Below are 23,296 nucleotides of genomic sequence, written 5' to 3'. Positions count from 1 at the left end.
TCTGTATCCATAGCCACTCCGTAAATATGATATCACCAGGGAGGCCAAAATTCCATTCTACTAAAACAGGCTGACATTTCATGTGGTCTTATCAAACAACTCTTACACAAAAAGGCCATTAATCATTTATTCCAACCTCATAGCGTGGAAATGTATATAAAATTACAGGAAAAAAGGTTTTCCCCTGCACTGGGCCTTTAAAAATAAGATTAAAAAAAAAAATGTAGTTAGACCCAGATCATGTTTTTCTAACACTTTGTTCTAGGGACATTCAGGAACAGATTTGCTTCTTTGAATAAAATGTCCTCTCATATTCCAATTTACCCCACAGGACTACCTGAGACTACCTGAGCCCTCCTCCTGTGGATTGCCTCGAAATTTTAACACATCTTCATTTCCAAATGAATGATTGGGTTACTATGGGTATGTAAATGCAAAATCTAGGACACGTTGCATTGCTGCCACTCCTACTGTCTATGTGTGGATTTAGCCGGACACTGACGATGATACACTTCCAGGGTATTGAATATGTAACATTTCTCCAGGAGTGCTTCCCTCTCTCTGGGGCCCAGTCAGAAGTGAACCAACGCGTGCGGTCTTTTACCAGACCAGGCAGTAGGAGTCATTACAGATCATCTCCTACCTTACTGTTCGGCTTGAAATGCAGTACTTCCACATCACATTCCACGCGGCAGTGACATCACTGCAGACACCAGACACGCAGGGGAAAAAATGTGCAGCATGGAACACGCAGGGAGGACGTTTCAAAATGTCCCAAACGCACCAAACTGTGGCAACTCCCCCTATAACAGTCAGTGGTGGGACACACTGTACCAACTCCCATATACTAGACCACAAATTATACCCTGCATCCTTTACTTTCCATAGAAAAACACAGAATTCTTTCTCTTCTGGCTCCAGTTTCTTCAGCTGCGCCTCTTAGAAGTTCCCTGTCCCAGTTTATCCTGCCCGAGTCCACACTCAGAAAGTTGCTAAGACTAGCAAGTTCGCCTGATGACCAAGTTAGGTAAAGGCTCAGTACAGTATATGTCTAGGCTAACAGATTAAAACCGTCCCTCCTCGTAACAAAGGCTCTCCACCCACACTGTGAACTACTACACAACCCCTCCCTCTTTCCTTTCTCGGAGGACACCCCTTCTTTTTCGTTCCTTACAATGCACCCTAACCCATCTGGCTGGGACTGCCTGTGATAGCCACTGGAGGTGGGCTAGGCATGCCTGTGTGCTGTGCCGTGTATGTGCCTGTGGTAATACATGGGCCCATATCCAAGAACGACAGAGCTCTCAATGGGAAGGCCAAGCTGGGGGAGGGTTAGCCCCAGTTCAGCAGCTGGGAGAGGCTGTTTTGAGTTACTACAGCGGCCTTGCTTGAACAACACAGCTACTAAAGCCATGGAACTCAATGTAACCATGTTACCGTAAACCCTTTGCTGATGTTTCGAGTTACGCCCCATGACCGCATCTTTCCAGTGACTCTGAGGAATTAGGAGCATAATGAAGTCTTTTAGACCAAGCATAAATGACTTGGCTTCTATAACAGGTTTTGATAATGGAATAAAAAAACAACAGCCCTGTAATGCTAAATATTTTCCAAGAAACTATAGTGTCAGAGAGAGAGAGAGAAAATGACTCAAGTAAAAGTGAAAATCCCCCAGTAAAATACAACTTGAGTAAAAGTCTAAAAGTATCTGGTTTTAAATGTACTTAATTAGGGATGGAAAAAAAATCATTCAAGTAAAAAGTTCAAGTAAATGCTATACATCAAATCCCTTACATGAAGTAAATCATACGGCACGATTTTCCTGTTTTTAAAATGCACGTATAGCCAGTGGCACACTCCAACACGTCATTTACAAACACAGTATTTGTGTTTAGTGAGTCCGCCAGATCAGAGGCAGTAGGCATGAATTGGACCATATTGCTGTCTTGCCAGAGCATTCAAAATGTACTCAAAATGAGTACTTTTGGGAGCCAGGAAAAATGTATGGCAGTAAAATGTACATATTTTCTTTAGGAATGTAGTGGACTAAAAGTAGTCAAAAATAGTAAAAGTACAGATAACCCAAAAAAACGACTTATTTTTACTTAGATACTTTACACCACGGGACCAACTCAACACACTATGACACTTGTACCTACAGCTTATGGGGATTCACAGCAATATACAATGGCAGGAGGCACAATTTTCAGGGTATAAAACCTGCTATGTAATGCATTAATAATGCATTATGGACATGTCCTCGTAATCTGAATACTAATGACCAAAGTGTGCATGCTTGCGCGTGTGTGAGCGAATACATTAGCATATATAGATGTGACAGGTGCTTCTGAGGGTTCCACGGGCCTTGGATCAGTCTTTCATGTCTCCAAACGCAGCTCAGTTCTGACTCCGTTCTGACGCCGTCGGCAACATCAAACTAACTATATGGGTAAAGCATCAGTAAAACGCCACATGTAGGCTATGCCTGTGATGTATATCATTATCAGCACAACAGTCGTGAAGTTGCAGCAGGTGATAGTCATTAGCTGAGTTATGAAAACAGACATTTGATCATGATTGTTTCGATTATCATCGGGGATGCTCTATGGTTATGTAGAACATTCAACCATTTTCTCATTGCTCTTGAAGCTTCAACATGCCCAATATGAGTGTTTCTTACACACATCTGTGGTAAGGGGGGGGGGGGGGGGGGGGGGTGTTCCTGCATGAAGTGGCATCAGAGAAACACAAAGCAACGCAATCACATAGAAACAGCCATGAGACTGTCAGATAGCCTTTGGAACAGCAGTCTACGTTGGAAAGCTTTTATTGTGTAATATATATATCTATCCAGTCAGCCCTTGATTGTAATAGAGCATATCTACTCTGTGGGACTGAGCTAAACATTTGTATTCTGAACAGATTCATGGGGTAATCACTGCAGCTCTACTGGAATATAGAACGACAGCTATCTGTGTTGTGACAGGTAGTCACCGACATGAGGGGTGTTTTATAGTCCCTGTAGAGTTGCAGGGGAATTGGAGAGAATGAATAGGTTTGTGAGAAGTGAGCGGGGGATCCAACTTCCTATCGCATAAACTACTGTATGTACAGTTCTGTATATATAAGCTGAGAGGAAACCCTATTTCTAGATTCAGTACAATGACCTACCCTGCACTCACTTAAAGCCGATTGAACAGTATTTCCCACTCCTTGTTTCTGCGACTAAGCTGATAACACCGAGTTGTGATCCAATCATCCAACATTAAATCTAATCCTATAACATTCCAAGGAGACTGCAGTAACATTAATACATTCCTAACCTGTAATGTGTAGGTTATAAACACTCAAAAACAGATTCACAATCTGCTCTGATGAGCGCAGTAAACAGAATGAACAACCTTGTAGAGATCCTGCACTAGGTGAAAGGTGAAGACCAAGAGGGAGGAGAGGAGGAGTGGATGCTGAGTCAAGTCACACCTTTTCTCTCCTCCTAAGCACTTAGCAGCTCCAGAACCTTACACTAGACTCCATTAAGTAGACAAGCATCACCAAGAGACCAAGTGAGTTAACCAAGTAGTGCAGGAAAATAAATGACCGTAAACTAGTTTCACTCAGGGAAATCAATTGCGGCCCAGTCAGCTCAGGCCCCAGAGCAATGTTCAGTCAGCAATTTGCCTAAACACTGTTCTGTTGTCGTTTTTTACAGTTTGTCTCTAAAACATGAATCTATATACAATATTTGATATAGTTTTAATTGAAGTTTGGTGTGTTCTAATAAGAGCAGGAAGAAAAGATCCACAGGCACATCTTATCCTATTCCTGCAGAACTTCAAAACAAATGCTAAAAACATCTCGTCTAAAGTCAACTTACCTCTTATGAAAGGCATTGTGAGGATGTAGACACAACACATGCCAGTAATCCATACAGAAGGTCTTTAATTTCCACATTTTTGGCTCCTACGTTCTCCTGCAAAAGATCAACAGGGGGCCACGATAAAGTGACTCCGAGCAGGTTAGTCCATGGTGCCAGGTGTAGGTTCCTGTGCCAGGTGTGGTATGTTCTTGTTAGCAGATCCAGTAAACATCATGGCACTACAGATATAAAACGTTGCCAAGTTGTTCACTGTGTGGATTTGCCAGACATGGATTCTCCTCTTCTGGCAAACTGTCCTGGTCCTGAGCGGTAAAACCTCTTTGGAACACTACAGAACTTCTATGGTCATCCGCAGGCCAGAACCAGAACAGCTATGGACGTGTTTCAACAAACACCAGCGTTAGATCAAGATTCAGACTAAAACCTATTTGGATCTGTTTGGATCAACCCAAACCCAGTTGAAGTCAGGATCTGTTTCAAATAACTTGCACACTGTGGACTGCCTCAGCTCAGCTCTGCTCAGCTCGTATCCAGGTCACCCAGGCTGTCCTCTGTTCCCGTCCCTCCAGAGTGTGTCAGGCTGGGAGCCTGTGGGGAGGCATAGCTCTAGATCCACTGCTCCAGCAGGCACAGGTACTGTAGTGTGTTGGAGTGCAGAAGCACAGAGGACGAATCCTCCATACACCACACATCCCTCTCTTCTCTGCTCTGATAGACACCGTCTAAAGCAGGCTTAGAAATGGCCTATTCTTCTGCCTCCATCTCCTTCCTCCTCCTCTTTGGTTGCAGAAGCAAACTTTCTCGATAAAGGCAAGAGATGGTGTCTCCTCTGCCTCTATCACTCTCTCTCACTGTGTCTCTGACCCCCTCTTCTGCTCCTCCTTTTCCTCCTCTCTGACTAAACTGTCTCTCCTCCCTCAATCTCTGTACCTTAACATGTTCTCTCTCGCTCTCTCTCTCCTGAAGTGAATAACAGCTGCTGCCATCCACACAGGACCTCCCAGAAATGTGCCGACTCTGGTTGCCGGGCAACACCATGGTACTACTGAAACTGCAAATGGAAGCTCTCTCATTGGCCCGACGTCGTCGATGGGGAGTGGCCACAATATTGCCCACGACTGCATGAGTGTACACCCATGCTGTAATCAGAATAGGCAGAGGCTACAAGGGCTGAGTTGTTTTGGGAATAAAATCCTCTAAGGTAGAAGCAGGGCAAGCAATGTTGCTTTAAAGCAGCGATCAGCAGTTGAAACAACAAAGCGATTCCCCGCCCGTTTCAGTGAAAAGCTGAAGGGTAGGGTTGGAGAAATGTAACCACTCAAATTCATAGACGTAAGGACTGACCATTCATGATAACAAAATTATAGTTAACCATGTTTTGAGGCTATATACACTGCTCAAAAAAATAAAGGGAACACTAAAATAACACATCCTAGATCTGAATGAATGAAATATTCTTATTAAATACTTTTTTCTTTACATAGTTGAATGTGCTGACAACAAAATCACACAAAAATTATCAATGGAAATCAAATGTCCCAGATGTGCTCAATTGGATTCAGGTCTGGGGAACGGGCGGGCCAGTCCATAGCATCAATGCCTTCCTCTTGCAGGAACTGCTGACACACTCCAGCTACATGAGGTCTAGCATTGTCTTGCATTAGGAGAAACCCAGGGCCAACCGCACCAGCTTATGGTCTCACAAGGGGTCTGAGGATCTCATCTCGGTACCTAATGGCAGTCAGGCTACCTCTGGTGAGCACATGGAGGCCTATGCACCCCCCCAAAGAAATGCCACCCCAAACCATGACTGACCCACCGCCAAACCGGTCATGCTGGAGGATGTTGTAGGCAGCAGAACATTCTCCACGGCGTCTCCAGACTGTCACGTCTGTCACATGTGCTCAGTGTGAACCTGCTTTCATCTGTGAAGAGCACAGGGCGCAAGTGGCGAATTTGCCAATCTTGGTGTTCTCTGGCAAATGCCAAACATCCTGCACGGTGTTGGGCTGTAAGCACAACCCCCACCTGTGGACGTCGGGCCCCTCCTACGGCCTCCTCCACGTCTCCTGATGTATTGGCCTGTCTCCTGGTAACGCCTCCATGCTCTGGACACTATGCTTACAGACACAGCAAACCTTCTTGCCACAGCTCGCATTGATGTGCCATTCTGGATGAGCTGCACTACCTGAGCCACTTCTGTGGGTTGTAGATTCCGTCTCATGCTACCACTAGAGTGAAAGCACCGCCAGCATTCAAAAGTGACCAAAACATCAGCCAGGAGGCATAGGAACTGAGAAGTGGGCTGTGGTCCCCACCTGCAGAACCACTCCTTTATTGGGGGTGTCTTGCTAATTGTCTATAATTTCCACCTGTTGTCTATTCCATTTGCACAACAGCATGTGAAATTTATTGTCAATCAGTGTTGCTTCCTAAGTGGACAGTTTGATTTCACAGAAGTGTGATTGACTTGGAGTTACATTGTGTTATTTAAGTGTTCCCTTTATTTTTTTGAGCAGTGTAGTTGGTTTACATTTACTTTGTTTAAAAACATTGTAGTAAAATAAGCTTATATTTTGAATTGTGATGGGGTATGATAGTTAAACTAAGCTCATGGGGCATTTATTTGTTATATTTTTCAATAATCAATGGGTACATATAATTCATTTATAAGTGGATGTAGCAACTGCTGATTGCCCCTTTAAACCATCAAGGTCAATGAGGAATTGCAGCGAACACAATGGCACTTGAATTGTATGAGAGAATGAATATACCTGGTCTCTACATGAAGCTATTTATAAAGTAATTGAATATCTGAGGTGTGAATGGACACATGAGAATAGGTGGTATGAAGAGTATCGGCAGAGGTATCCAGGAAGAAAATACAATGGAATGGAAATGGAATTTATTTAATTGGACAGATCAATGCCCGGGATCAAACAGGTGCAAATCATCATCATCACCACAATGTTCAAACGAGGAGCTGCACACGGTTGAGCAACGACTGAGATGATAGAAACACAGCTTCTCCAATCGACTGGTGATTTGCACTTGAAGACAAGCACGGGTCTGTTCTCCTCTGTGCGTCTGAGAAGCCGTGTCAGACTGTTGTACCACGCTGTCCCAGTGTCCATGAGAAACAGGGGTAAGGAGGAGGCCCGGGCCTCTCATCATTATTCAACCCCCATCCATCATCACCATCCCCCATTCTGCTTCACACATGCATACGCATGCATGCACACAGAGGCAGACACACACACACACACGCACAAAAGGTCCTGTTGATCTGGGCATTTTTCTCCCTCTCCCACTGACTGGCAGTCACGGCTTTCCCCCTTTCACACACTTCCTGGAATAAAATGGGCTTCCTGTGATCCAGAAGACCCAGCCAACGGCACCCAGAAACACAACACAAAGAGACAGGCAGCAACACTGAACACCTATTGTGAGCCGAGACAATGAGGAATTAAATTAATGCAAACAATCAATCAGTAGCTTATCACAAAGCCTGGGTGCCCCATTTATACGCATCTCACAAAATTAACCACACACACCGACAGTTCAATTGTCTCTTTTTAATCACGACTTGTTCCTTGAATGCATAATGCATTCTACTGAACTGACGCTGTGGACTGCCAACAAGTAGGCTATTGTTTTACTGCTAAATTATTGCATTTTCATTTAGTGTGAATTTACTAAACCATTGCGAAAGTAACCTATTGAATTAGAGACAACGCAAATGCACAGAGGTATGGATTCATCAACATCAACGATGGATTTATGAACTTACACACAATGTTTTCAGATGGCCGCGATTGTTTCATCCAACTCAATTCACAGTTAGAGGAGTCATACAGACAAATCCATTGGAGCATCAAGTCTCTAATTGACGTGAAGAGCACGACAGGCGTTAGTGTGGGTGGGTCTCTGTGATCACGGCACTTTAGAGTGTGTGTCTGAGGGGGAAGAGAGATGGGAGAATCAACTGGTCAACACATGGGTCCGATTCATACACATGAACGGCTGTGATCTCTTTCAGGGCCCGATGAACACATGAACCACAACACATCTCTGAGGATACAGACAGATTCAGATAGCAGTGTTTTTGCCACATGAGAAGAGATATATATACACACACACATATATGTGTTCGATGAGCAGGTGTCCACATACTTTTGGTCATGTAGAATATGTACAGTACCATTCAAAAGTTTGGACACACCTACTCATTCAAGGCTCTTTCTTCAGTTTTTACTCGTTCTTTAGTTCAGGACTGAGCTAGGGAAACCCTGTTCCGGCTAATAAATGCTTTCAGCAATAGTCACTAAGAATACACTATGCGGACACCGCTTCAAAATTAGTGGATTCGGCTATTTCAGCCACACCCGTTGCGGACAGGTGCACAAAATCTAACACGTCGCCATGCAATCTCCATAGACAAACATTGGCAGAAGAATGGCCCATACTGAAGAGCTCAGTGACATTCAACATGGCACAGTCATAGGATGCCACCTTTCCAACAAGTCAGTTCGTCAAATTTCTACCCTGCTAGAGCTGCCCGGGTCAACTGTAAGTGGTGTTATTGTGAAGTGGAAAGGTCTAGGAGCAACATCGGCTCAGCCACACAAGCTCGGGACTGTCGAGTGCTGATCGTCTGTCCTCAGTGGTAACACTCAATACCGAGTTCCAAACTGCCACTGGAAATAACGTCAGCACAAGAACTCTTCGTCGGGAGCTTCAAGAAATGGGTTTCCATGGCCGTGCAGCCGCACACATGCCTAAGATCACCAAGCGTTGGCTGGAGTGGTGTAAAGCTCACCGCCATTAGACTCAGGAGCAGTGGAAACGCGTTCTCTGGAGTGATGAATCATGCTTCACAATCTGGCAGTCACACGGACAAATCTGGGTTTGGCGGATGCCAGGAGAACGCTACCTGTCCGAATGCATAGCGCCAACCGTACAGTTTGGTGGAGGAATAACGGTGTCCCCCCCAGGGTGCGTTTTGTTTTTTGCCCTAGCACTACACAGCTGATTCAACTAATGGGGGCAGGACCAAGTTTAGGAAACCCTGAGCTAGAAGACAAATGCGGCTTGGTGCTGTATTAAAATGAATTTGCTGGTCCAGCGAACTGAAAGTCGGGTAAAGGGCACACCGTGGACTTGAGCAATCAATCAAAATGAATGAGCTGATCTGCTTGACATGCTCTCACTGTCTCTATTGTCCAGCGCACTGCGGTCTGATATGGGGCATTATAGTAGTGTGACACCCTCTCGCTTTAACATTTCTAGTCAATCACTGATAATCCACCAGGAGAATCTCATGGCGTCCAGCCGTCCACTAAGAGGGAGATGTGAACGTGAAGTCAATAAATACAAAGAGAAATGGCCCCTGCCCAGCGCCCTGTACGTTGAGAGGAAGCCTACAGATCAGCACTTCTACATGGGGTAGGGTGACCCAGGAGAGGGGTCTGGCTTCAGGGGTGGATGAGGAGATGAGAAGCAGTGGGCGATCTATAGGGTGTTGGAAAGGAAATATGGTGGAATAAGGTGTAGAGAGACAGTGACAGAATAAATCAGGGAGAAAGAAATGGGAAGACGGTGGGTGAAAGAGGGATGGAAGGGTGGTAATGCAGATACAGGAGGGATTTACATCCTGTTCCCAGGCCGTCATAGAAAATAAGAATTTGTTCTTAACCCAAATGCCTAGTTAAATTAAAAATGTACAATTTTGGGGGGATGAAGTCATGGATGGATGGTAGAAGTTAAAGAGGGCTAACTGTGATTATACTTAGTCTCTCATATGATTAAGGATGGTGTTTTTATCAGTCTGATCATTGTGTAACTAAGAACAAGGAGTCATATCAGTGTGCTCCCACACAGCAAAAGACAATCTGGATGGTTATGCCTTAGAATTGCACTCCCCCTAGTGGCAGCTACAGTAGCTCCAGTCTTCCAGCAAATGTCTACGGCAGTAAAAAGGGGATACCTAGTCAGTTGTACAACTGAATGCATTCAACTGAAATGTGTCTTCCGCATTTAACCCAACCCCTCTGAATCAGAAGGCAGTACAGACACACACAACATTTCCTCCCCAAATGGATTCAATTCAGAAACATATCACACACAAAATATAATAGCAAACTTAATTATTCATATCTCATACCAATACCAGTAGCCATTGAATTGGCTTACGAAGGGGAAAACAACATGTAATTCTCTACGATTAATGTACAGCATTGCCAAATTCATAAAGCCGTTTCTTCTGGGGCACTTGAAGGTAATTCCTTATGATAACCCCAAGCATGTGCTCAGTTGTATTTCTAAATCAGAAGAAATACAGTGCCTTTAGAAAGTATTCACACCCCCCTTCCACATTTTGTTGTGCTACGGCCTGAATTTAAAATGTATTACATTTAGATTTTGTGTAACAATACCCCATAATGTTAAAGTCAAATTATGTTTGTTTTTTTTTTTGTTTTTTTTAACAAATGAATAAAAAAAAATAAAGCTGAAATGTCTTGAGTCAATAAGTATTTATGACAAGCCTAAGTAAAAATGTGCTTAACAAGTCACATAATAAATTGCATATAATGCAATAATAGTGTTTAACATTTTTTGAATGACTACCTCATCTCTGTACCCCACATAAAGATAATTGTCTAAGGTCCTTCAGTCGAGCAATGAATTTCAAACACAGATTCAACCAGAAAGACCAGGGAGGTTTTTCAATGCCTTGCAAAGGGTATCTATTGGTAGATGGGTAAAAAAAAAAAGGAGACACTGAATATCCTTTTGAATATGGTGAAGTTATTAATTACACTTTGGATGGTGTATCAATACACCCAGTCACTACACAGGTACAGGTGTCCTTCCTAACTCAGTTGCCGGAGAGGAAGGAAACCGCTCAGGGATTTTTTACCTTGTGGCCAAAACATTTAAAAGATATTAATGGCTGAGATGGGAGAAAACTGAAGATGGATCAACAAAATTGTAGTTACTCCACAATACTAACCTAAATGACAGAGTGAACAAAAGAAAGACTGTACGGAATAAAAAATATTCCCAAAACATGCATCCTGCTTGCAATAATGCACTAAAGTAAAACTGCCTGAATACAAAGCGTTTTATTTGGGGTAAATCCAACACAACACATCAATGAGTACCACTCCTATTCCTATTTTCAAGCATGGTGTTGGCTGCATCATGCTACAGGTATTCCTGTCATCAGCAAGGACTAGGGATTTTTTAAATAATAAATATAAACGGTTTAGAGCTAAGTAGAGGCAAAATGATAGAGGAAAACCTGGTTCAGTCTGCTTTCCAACATACACTGGGATACAAATTCACCTTTCAGCAAGACAATAACCTAAATCACAAGGCCAAATATACACTGGAGTTGCTTACCAAGACAACATTGAATGATCATGAGTGGTCTAGTTACAGTTTGGCAAGACTTGAAAATGGCTATTTAGCAACGATCAACAACCAACTTGACAGAGCTAGAATCATTTTTAAAACAATCCAGGTGTGCAATGCTCTTAGAGACATACCCAGAAAGACTTGCAGCTGTAATTGCTGCCAAAGGTGATTCTAACATGTATTGACTCAGGGCGTACGAAAGCTTATGTAAATTGGACATTCCTGTATTTACATGTTTTCACTTTATCATTATGTGTGTAAATATGTGAGAAAATAAATATATTTAATATATTTTCAATTCAGGCCGTAACACAAAATGTGCAACAAGTCAAGGGGTATGAAAACTTTCTGAAGGCACTGTAGATGTTTTGTAGGCTAGACCATTAGGGAAAGGGGAACAAAATGTTCTGCAGGCGCTTGCTGCTCTGTGAAACCCTCCTCCCCACTGTGCTCTGTGCCTGACGCTGCTGTTGGCAATGTTAGGGGCCTATTATGGGATGTCACAATCCACGGACACATAAAACACTAGAGTATACCCCTGAGAGAACTACAGCTCCCTGAGACATACCCCTGAGAGAACTACAGCTCCCCGAGACATACCCCTGAGAGAACTACAGCTCCCCGAGACATACCCCTGAGAGAACTACAGCTCCCCGAGACATACCCCTGAGAGAACTACAGCTCCCCGAGACATACCCCTGAGAGAACTACAGCTCCCCGAGACATACCCCTGAGAGAACTACAGCTCCCCGAGACATACCCCTGAGAGAACTACAGCTCCCCGAGACATACCCCAGAGATAACTACAGCTCCCCGAGACATACCCCAGAGAGAACTACATCTCCCCGAGACATACCCCTGAGAGAACTACATCTCCCCGAGACATACCCCTGAGAGAACTACAGCTCCCAGCAGCGGAGAGAGCGTTTTCCTGAGCGTGTTCCAAACATTCGTTTAGTATTGGACGGCATATTCTGTCATAATGCCCACTACTACTAGTACACTTCTCTATGATGGCAGGGGACAGTGGCCCAGGGTAGGGTGAGAGAGTGACAGTGTTATTGTGACTGTTGCATCCATGCAGCCTGTGTGCGTGTAGTGAGCGACTTGCAGGACTGTGGCAATGTGCCCCATGTGCTGACTAGATCATATGAAACAGAATGCTCTGTGTAGTGTCTGGCCAAGCAGTGACATCGGCACGCTTTGCAAAGTCACGGTCTTACGTAATGGCCAGCTTGAGCATGGGGGGGGGGGGGGGTCAAATCCATTTAATATTTCCTTCCTATCACTCAATGGTCAATTCCATTTCAATTCAGTCAATAATTCAAGAGGCCGATTCATTGAAAATAAAAGTTTCCTACTTCCATGAAATGGAATTTCTATTCATCACTTCATGTGAAATGATAGAATGTAATCGGATACGAGCCAAACGTTGGCCGTGGCAGTATGTTATGCAGTCGCTCTCTGACTAAGCAGGCCTGTGCCTGACTCTGCTGTTCCAGCGCTGTGCTGTGTGTTGCCGTGTCCTCCGGCTAAAAGCAGAGAAATGTGCTGCCAGTGCCTGGCGGCGATGGTGACACATGGTTTTTCATCTGCCAGCCTCCCGAGCGTAGGCGCTGGCATCGTCGGGACAGCGGCTTCACAATGCCGTCTAGCAGTTAATAACAGGGTACGGGCATCCCTGCATCGATGACTAAGCCTTCCAGCTACACTACAGCTGCAGCACATGCCTCCAGAGAATCTTTGACATTATTTCAGTGAACCGTGAGGTCCCAGAATGTACATCCACAATATCCCACTCTATGTAATTGTTTTGACTCAACTCTTTCAAATGTGTAGATCTGATCCAGCACAGGAAAGCAATCATAGCTCTTAGTTGATATGCTATGAAGAAAGGTTACAGTATGTTAGTACAATAGACGATTAGACATTATGCCTAACAAGCATTATAGCTGGCCCAGATGACAAAGCATGCTTCAAGTCACATTTCTTTCATGACCTGGAAGTGAAATGGTGTGGTCTGTGTGACAGGAAATACTTGAACTAAATGACTATTGTGTAGCCTGCTGTATCTGCACACAGTCAGTTGAAGTCTACCAGTGCAGAGGTAAGTGGTGATACCAGGGTGCCTTTTACATGCACTCTGATAGAGCAGCAGGCACTGCTAGCTGGGGGACTGAACCGTGTTGGGGCTGGGCAACAATACTAATGCAAATTATATACAGACCTAGGACATAAGGAAAGACAGTCAACAAACTGTTTAAATAAACATCTATTTTAAACATCTATTTTTTTTTAAATGACTGATTTACAGATATTTTTGGAGAGACATGGCTGTAGTATTTTTAACACATTTCTCCCAGAGCACGTAGTCAAACTTATTTAAGTATAGCATAGCCTAAATGTCCCCTATACAACCCTTAGCCATGCACTTCACATCTACCCTGCAACCCTGTCTGTTCTGCACATCGCATCTACCCTACAACCCTGTCTGTTCTGCACATCGCATCTACCCTACAACCCTGTCTGTTCTGCACATCGCATCTACCCTACAACCCTGTCTGTTCTGCACATCGCATCTACCCTACAATCCTGTCTGTTCTGCACATCGCATCTACCCTACAACCCTGTCTGTTCTGCACATCGCATCTACCCTACAACCCTGTCTGTTCTGCACATCGCATCTACCCTACAACCCTGTCTGTTCTGCACATCACATCTACCCTACAACCCTGTCTGTTCTGCTGGCCTGAGGACAACAGGGGTTTCCTTCATGAGGGATACGGGTTCTACATTGGAACTCTAGAAGGAAACTGGCCTGACAGTTAAATTGGGGAGGTGCCCCAAGCCAAACACTCCTTGAGTCAAAGTATAGTATACAGATGTGTCAAACTGACAAGCATCTCTATGCGCCTAAAAAAACGGCAACAACTGCAGTTCATGTTACACAACGAGCGTGTGTGTGTGTGGCAAAGTGTGTGTGTGTGTGTGTGTGTGTGTGTGGCAAAGTGTGTGTGTGTGTGTGTGTGGCAAAGTGTGTGTGTGTGGCAAAGTGTGTGTGTGTGTTTTGACCACATCCCTCCTTTAAAGCCCCATGCTACATCCATTTCTGTACTGTTAAATTCATGACATATAGCGATGGATTCTTGAAGAACATAACGTAGAAATTCCTCATTAGCTTCGTTCACCTATTGTACCGCATCAGAACCCAAAATAATATATTTTTTCCTCAAATGTTTGTAAACAATGGCAAGGTAGGCAAAACACTGTATAGCGTCAAAACATGAGTAAAACTATCATTTGGATCTCATGGATGGTCAGTCCTGGTATCCATAGCTCTGTCTATAAACTCGAAAATGGTTATACAGTGAGCTTCAAAAGTATTGGGACAGTCACAAATGTTGTTGTGTTGTTTTGGATCTGTACTCCAGCACTTTGGATTTGAAATGATTCAATGACTACGAGGTTAAGGTGAGGACTGTCCACTTTCATTTTAGGGTATTTCCATCCATATCAGGTGAACAATTTAGAAATGACAGCACTTTTTGTACATAGTTCCCCCATTTTAGGGGACCAAAGGTATTGGGACAAATTAACTTAAATGTGTATTAAAGTAGTACAGAGTGAAGTATTTGGTCCAATACCCACAGCACACATTGATAACATCAAACGTTTGACTTTACAAATGTGTTGGATGCATTTGCTGTTTGTTTTGGTTATGTTTCAGATTATTTTGTGCCAGATTGAAATGAATGGTAAATGAATGAATAGAATATGTTTCTAAACGCATCTACATTAACGTGAATGCTACCATGATTATGGATTGTCCTGAATGATGAATAATGAATCACACAAATATCATACCCTCAAGACATCCTAACCTCTCACCATTACAATAAAAGGCAAGTTTTTTTTTTTTACTTTCTCGCTCATCATTATTCACAATTCATTCATGAATATCTGTTATCATGGTAGCATCCACATTAACAGAAGTGTTTAGACATATACAGTATCAGTGAAAAGTTTGGACACACCGACTCATTCAAGGGTTTTTCATTATTTAGTTACCTCTGCTGCAGAGGAAAAGTTCATTAGAGTTACCAGCCCCGGAAAATTTTGCCTAAATAAATGCTTCACAGAGTTCACGTAACAGACACATTTCAACATCAGCTGTTCAGAGGAGACTGCGTGAATCAGGCATTCATGGTCAAATTGCTGCAAATAAACCACTCCTAAAGGAAACCAATGAGAAAAGGCTTGCTTGGGCCAAGAAACACGAGCAATGTACATTAAACTGGTGGAAATCTGTTCTTTGTTCTGAGGAGTCCAAATTTGAGATTTTTGGTTCCAACCACTGTGTCTTTGTGAGACGCAGAGTAGGATGATCTCCGCATGTGTGTTTCCCACCGTGAAGCATGGAGGAGCAGGTGCAATGGTGCTTTACTGGTGACGCTGTCTGTGATTTATTTAGAATTCAAGGTACACTTAACCAGCATGGTTACCACAGCATTCTGGTTTGCGCTGAGTGGGACTATCAATTGTTTTTCAACAGGACTCTTGGTTGCTGTTACACACCTCCAGGCTGTGTAAGGTCAATTTGACCAAGAGGGAGAGTGACGAGTGCAGCATCAGATGACCTGGCCTCCACAATCACCCGACCTCAACCCAATTGAGATTGTTTGGGATGAGTTGGACCGCAGAGTGATGGGAAAGCAGCCAACAAGTGATCAGCATATCTGGGAACTCCTTCAAGACTGTTGGAAAAGCATTCCAGATGAAGCTGGTTGAGATAATGCCAAGCGTGTGTAAAGCTGTCATCAAGGCAAAGGGTGACTACTTTGAAGTATCTCAAATATAAAATATAATTTGGATTTGTTTAAGACTTTTTTGGTTACACATGATTCCATGTGTGTTATTTTATTACTTCACTACTATTCTACAACATAGAAAATAGTAAAAATAAAGAAAAACCCTGGAATGAGTAGGTGTGTCCAAACATTTGACTGGTACTGTAAGTGAATTTGTCCCATATACTTTCGGTCCCCTAAAATGAAGGGACTATGTTCAAAAAGTGCACTAATTTCTAAACGGTTCACCCGATATGGTTGAAAATACCCTCAAATTAAAACTGACAGTCTGCGCTTTAAGCTCATAGTCACTGTATCATTTCAAATCGCTGAAGTACAGAACCAAAACAACCAAAAATGTGTCACTGTCCCAATATTTTTGGAGCTCACTGTATTTCTCAAGCCCCATTCCTCAGCTGTTTACCAAAACAAGTGGCGGGGAGTGTTTTGTTATTGTTTATTCACCCACAGTGACGTATTATGTGACGATGACGAACACCTCTTTCTTTCAGTCATACGAGCTCTGCGTGGAGTCATGTTGGAACACAGATTTTGGCACAGGCGCCTGCACCGAAATAGCAACTCAAACACATCCCGCAGCCGAAGAAGAGACAACCATCAAAACAAGAAACGTGGGAGTGTCGAGTGTGTAGGGTCGCAAAATTCTGGTAACTTTCCCAAAATCTGTACGTTTTCCAGAAATCCTGTTACGAGTGTGGGGACACATATTTTATTCGTATTTAACCTGTATCTATCCAGGCGAGTCAATTAAGAACAAATTATACTGCATTCGGAAAGTATTCAGACCCCTTGACTTTTTCCACATTTTGTTACGTTACAGCCTCATTCTAAAATGGATAAAATAGGTTCTCTCCCATCAATCAATCTACACAATACCCCATAAAGGCAAAGCAAAAACAGTTTATTTTTAATTTGTTCTTATTTATATATATTTTAAACAGAAAAATCACATTTATATAAGTACTCAGACCATTTAATCAGTACTTTGTCGAAGCACCTTTGGCAGTGATTAACAGCTTCTTGTGTATGACGCCACAAGCTTGGCACACCTGTATTTGGGGAGTTTCTCCCATTCTTCTCTGCAGATCCTCTCAAGCTCTGTCAGGTTGGATGGGGAGTGTTGCTGAACAGCTATTTTCAGGTCTCACCAGAGATGTTAGATCGGGTTCATGTCCGGGCTCTGGCCCGGCCACTCAAGGACATTGAGAGACTTGTCCCGAAGCTACTCCTGCGTTGTATTGGCTATGTGCTTAGGGTCATTGTCCTGTTGGAAGGTGAACCTTCACCCCAGTCTGAGGAGCTTAGCGCTCTGGAGCAGGTTTTCATCAAGGATCTCTCTGTACTTTGCTCCGTTCATCTTTCCCGACAGGTCTCTCAGTCCCTGCTACTGAGAAACATCCCCAAAAGCATGATGTTGCCACCAACATGCTTAACCGTAGGTTTCCTCCAGACGTGAAGCATGGTTTCATCAAACAAGAGAATCTTGTTTCTCATGGTCTGAGTCCTTTAGGTGCCTTTTGGAAAACTCAAAGCGGGCTGTCATGTGCCTTTTACTGGAGGAGTGGCTTCCGTCTGGCCACTACCATAAAGGCCTGATTGGTGGAGTGCTGCAGAGACGGTTGTCCTTCTGACAGGCTCTCTCATCTCTACAGAAGAACTCTGGAGCTCTGCCAGAGTGACCAACAAGTTTTTGGTCACCTCCTTGACCAAGGCCCTTCTACCCCAATTGCCCAGTTTAGCCGGGCGGACAGCACTAGGAAGAGTCTTGGTTCCAAACTTCTTCCATTTAAGAATGATGGAGGCCACTGTGTTCTTGGGGACCTTCAATGCTGCAGAAATGTTTTGGTACCCTTCCCCAGATCTGTCCCTCGACACAATCTTGTCTTGGAGCTCCTCCTTGGAATTCCTTCGTCATTGCTTGGTTTTGCTCTGACATGCACTGTCAACGGTGAGACCTTATATAAACAGGTGTGTGCCTTTCCAAATCATGTCCAATCAATTGAATTTACCACAGGCGGACTCCAATCAAGTTGTAAAAACATCAAGGATGATCAATGGAAACAGGATGCACCTGATCTCAATTTCGAGTCTTATAGCAAAGGGTCTGACTACTATACATGCATTATTTACATTTGCAAAAATGTTAACCTGTTTTTCACTTTGTCATTATGGGGTATTTTGTGTAGATTAAATCAAAACATTTCCTCATCAATCAATTTTAGAATAAGTCTGAAACGTAACAAAATGTGGAAAAAGTCAAAGGGTCTGAATACTTTCCGAATGCACTGTACATGAAATTATTCTTGTGTCCTTTCACAATCAAAGATCTTTACAGAGATGACACTGGGACGCTGAACTGGAGAGACAGGCATGAAGCATTCCAAACAGTGAAGAAGTGAACATCGACATCCCAAAAATTACATTCACCACACTAGCAGTACCATCTGCATCCTTAACACACACACACACACACACAAACGTCAGAGCTAGGAGGAAATCACGCGCTAAACAAGAAGCTGTCACAGCGTCACAAAAATGAGTCATATTCCCCTAGTCAGTCACAGTATCATCACAGTCACTCAAAACAACTAATTACAGTGATTTCAACCACAATGGAAACATCTCCCAGTACATAACAGAAATCAGTGATCATCCCTCATCATATATTTTTGTCAAAATCACCAAAAGGGGAAACGAATGCAATGAAAATATTTTTTTTATATAAATATTAACAGCCATGTCTACCACAAACACATCTACCACACACAGAAATACACCCTCTACATGACCACCATTCCCCATAAGGCAGTGGTTGTTTGCAAAGAGAGAGCTCTGTAGGCAGAGCCATAAACTCATCCCATCTCCAAACAGGCTGAGAGGAGAAGAGAGGACAGAGCAAGGTCTGGTCTGCAAGCGCCAGCTAGGTGACTCAGCACACACACTGGAGACACTGCAATAACAAAGTGCCACACCACATCCTCGTCAATGAAGGATGGGAGAACCACTGCCTGCACGGCTGCATCCGCCCAGCCACAGCCTCCCTTCCTTCCCAGCCACAGCTCCATTCATACAGCATGAGGATTCGAAGGGACTGCTACTACTCACATGTCGTATAGCCGGTAGGACATGGCAGAGCTGGGTCTGCCCGGGTGAGTCCCACCCCTGGGCGGCGTGCTGGACTCGCTGCGGGGACGCCTGGGGTCGGTGCTGCTCACCACGGCACGCCATACGCTCGGCTTGTCCATCACACAGGCTCGTCAATGGGACTCGACTCAACGGGAGCAGCAGCGTGTGCATACAGACTCACACACACACTCACATACACTCTTACTCTCTCAGTCACAAACAGCCAGTCAGCCAGCCAGGGAGAGCTCTGTGATGTAACGAGGCAGGTCCAAAAGTTTGGGGAGGATGTAGTGGTAGAGCAGGGTCCTTGGGAGGATGCCTGTTTAACACTGAACGCGTGCCAATGGCAGAGGAGACGGGGCTAGCCGTCTAAAGCATGGGGATAATCTGCAGGAGGGAGAATGTCGTTTTTTTTGTCTCCAATACACACAGAATCTCATCCCCATCCTTTTACCACCTCTCCTCTGTTCACGGTAGTACAGTCCGCAGCTGTGCCATCCGATTGGCTCTCTGATCTCCATGGAAACAGGAGGATGTGTTGGAGGTAGGGCTCATTGTCTTTCTCTTTCTTTCTCTCTCCCTATCCCTCTCCCTCTTCGTGGAATCAATGCATTTATTCAAGCCATTCAAAAAGTGAACAAAAAGAGGCTAACATCTATATTATCTACAGCATATACTGTAGATTCATTCATATAATAATGGAACTCTTATGCATAGCACATACATTTTACAAATAAGCCACCTCAATGAAGCAAGCGGCACACACACAGACCAAATTCTTGTCAAAATCTGCTCTTGGGGGCAAAGAAGGGTCTACTTACCACAAAGCCCTGCTGTGAGCAAACACTAGGGCAGTGGTTCCCAACCTTTTTCGGTTACTGTACCACCAACTGAATTTTACTCTGCCCGGAGTAGCCCTGAAGTACCCCCTCATGTGCATTTTACCAGTAAGCCCATGGTCTCATGGCTCTTCTCAAGTACAGTACCCCCTGTGGACAGGCCAAGTCCCCCCAGGGGTCCTCGTAGCCCTGGTTGGGAACCACTGCACAATGGAGCTGGGGACTATAAGGAGGGCTGGGGAGAAGAGAACAGGGATGGCTTTGGATGAGGGCTGGGAAGCAGGGGAGGCATTGTTGACACCCTTTGGATGAGGGCTGGGAAACAGGAGAGGCATTGTTGACACCCATGCCCTGGTAACACAGGTGTCTATGGAGACAGCTCTCATCAGGACCATACGCATCGACCCAGAGGGCCGTGGGAGTTCACAGGATCCACTGAACACCATAGGAAAAGTTACCACCATAGACTTCCCTTCATTTCACTGTTCCAGATAATAATGAGGCTGCTAGTCTGGAGTCTCCAGGGAAGATGAATTTCATTCTGAAAAGTCATTGAGGTGAACATGCACTGAGGTGAAAAGGCAATGCGAGAGGCTGTCGCTGTTCATAAATGCGGGGTGAGTGTGTGTTCAAATCCAAAGACCCGGAGGCCTTCATCTGAAGTCATCAATCACACATAACACATAAATGTCGCCCGTCTGGTGCGCACAGAGAGACAGGTGGGAAACTCTACCCCTCTGTAACTCCCTCTCCCTCTTCTGTTGCTCTGTTCATGTCAAAGACCATCTAGCTACGCTCTCTAACGCTATTTTTTCACAGCAGACACAGAGCTTTGAGTGGGGTGGTGAGATCCATTTCATTCCCCACTGAGAGTGAAGCTGCAAGCCCAAGGCACGATGTTAGTAGTCAGTGCACAGGCAAAGACAGAGGAGGAGAGGCGTGCTGAGCGAGCAGATTGACAAATACTGTACTTGTCAGATTGACAAATATCTTCACACTCCTCAACGCCGGCAATACGGTTCTCTATACAGGTACACACACATGCACACACACACACACACCACAAATATATCCACTTTATTCTCTTGACACTGCCTTATGGCTTTCAACGGTTGACCTATTCCTCTCTACTTAAAGCTGTCTATTTTGATTTAACGGTGTGTCAGTTTGTGTTGTCTGTGTGTGTGGCCTCAAACATCAAAACACAATGTCGTCCTCTCCTGCCAACCTCCGCACCCCCACTCGTTGCCATACGGCTTCTCTGTGCCCAGCTGGCGTGGTGGATGAGACCGGGCATCGACTCTGGCAGTAGTATGCTGCATTGAGAGTCTGCATGAACGCGCTGACGGACACGGACACGGACACACACACACACACACACACACACACCAGCAGTGGGGGCTTTAACCATCACAGGAAGGGCATACTGATGAGTCCCAGCCTAATTGCCTCATCCCTGTTCTCGGTTAGAGAGGCAGCAAACTGCAGAACCTTCTTAGTCAATGAAATCCAAAAGTGTCAGGAAATGGCTGAGATAGTGAATAGATCTGGAGCAAAACGCCAATAGGCTGGCCCGTGGAGATGTCTTCATCTGGGGTTTTCATTTCCACTGCTGGGAACAGACATTAACGGACAACAACGAGAGGATTTAATAGAGAGATGCAGAAAGATAAGCTCATCCTGGTGTCAGCATCTTGATGTCAATGCCAGCACCTTGATCTCATTCCTCTGTAATAAAAGCCGAAATGCTTGGGTACGCTATCCCTGATGCAGTAAAAGAAAAAAAAAACATTGAATAATGAAGTAAGCTTTACGCCTTTGTCTAAAAGACACATCAGTCAATGACAAACTGTCTTAGTCTAAAAAGACATGGAGTTCCACAGATCAAAATCAAACTGATAATCAAACCTTAATAAAGAGAGAACAGCCCAAGTATTGGATTAACAACTAACAAAGCAGACCGCAAATCAAACCCATGTTTTTTACATGAAGCATAACTCTAGCCACACATAGCATAACAGTTTCGTAACCACCTTCTGAAAGACTTCATTCTGATTGGCTGAGGGACATCCTATAGGGCTCCCGAGTGGCGCAGTGGTCTAAGGCACTGCATCTCATTGCAAGAGGCCCTGGTTCGAATCCAGGCTGCATCACATCCGGCCGTGATTGGGATTCCCAAAGGGAAGCACCGTCATTGTAGGCCGTCATTGCAAATAAGAATTTGATCTTAACTGACTTGCCTAGTTAAATGTAAAAAATAAAATAGGTGTGCATTATCCACAAAGCTGAACAGTTATAGTGTCTGCATTGGTAGCCTCGAGTGAGCCGAAGTCCAATAATAGAAAATAACACTGCAGCCCACAACAGTCTCTGGGAACGCTGGCACATGAGGGCTTATAAAACAATAATGACGCTTCACAGCCAAGATAGTCTCCTTCAACTGGGACACATACACAGAACATCTGGACTTGGTGGACCGGGAGGTGCAGAGTTAGCTGGTTGTTTATGGTGTACTGCTTTTCAACATTATACTCCATATTAAATGTGATGCTAAAGCTAAGCTTGACTTCCTTCAATGCTCCCTCATCACTATAGTGTCTGAACTAGCACAGCAGATGGATGTATCTTGTTGTGTGTAGCTCTGGAAGATAAGTAGTGGTATTCAGTGTTTTTCTGTACTGGGCTGAGAATTATCGTCCCATGGTGCCTTGCTGATTGTCTGGTTGTTGTTGCAGTGTGTGTTGATAGCTGATTGCTGTGCTGATGCGTGTGTGTTTGTCAGTGGGACGTTGCTTCGTTTAGATCCCCACTCTACTGAGCTGCACGGCAGGGGAGCCTGGCTGGGCTGTCTCCCACAACATACAGTGGGGCAAAAAAGTATTTAGTCAGCCACCAATTGTGCAAGTTCTCCCACTTAAAAAGATGAGAGAGGCCTGTAATTTTCATCATAGGTATACTTCAACTATGACAGACAAAATTAGAAGACAAAATCCAGAAAATCACATTGACATACAAGACCACTGATAATCTCCCTCGATCTGGGGCTCCACGCAAGATCTCACCCCGTGGGGTCAAAATGATCACAAGAACGGTGAGCAAAAATCCCAGAACCACACGGGGGGACCTAGTGAATGACCTGCAGAGAGCTGGGACCAAAGTAACAAAGC

General features: G+C 44.2%; 1 protein-coding gene across 5 annotated transcripts in view; it reads right to left on the bottom strand.

The window, feature by feature from the left end:
* The window catches only part of iqsec1a (IQ motif and Sec7 domain ArfGEF 1a), a 180,127-nt gene that overhangs the window by 61,708 nt on the left and 95,123 nt on the right, over window positions 1–23,296 (bottom strand). Inside the window, exon 1 of one of the 5 annotated variants that reach the window (XM_021615547.2) lies at window positions 19,270–19,497. The exons of 2 other annotated variants lie outside the window; for them this stretch is intronic. In XM_021615547.2, coding sequence (XP_021471222.2) covers window positions 19,270–19,409 — 140 coding nt within the window. In that variant the 5' untranslated portion in view covers window positions 19,410–19,497. Of the gene's footprint in view, window positions 1–643; window positions 1,107–3,874; window positions 4,870–19,269; window positions 19,498–23,296 lie in introns of those variants that run through there. 2 more of the 5 variants (XM_021615549.2, XM_021615551.2) reach the window with 2 other exon arrangements.

This window comes from Oncorhynchus mykiss, chromosome 9, assembly GCF_013265735.2.
Source record: "Oncorhynchus mykiss isolate Arlee chromosome 9, USDA_OmykA_1.1, whole genome shotgun sequence".
NCBI classification, from domain to species: Eukaryota; Metazoa; Chordata; class Actinopteri; order Salmoniformes; family Salmonidae; genus Oncorhynchus; species Oncorhynchus mykiss.
Note: the sequence above shows the minus strand (reverse complement) of the source record. Positions and strands in the feature narration are given on the sequence as shown.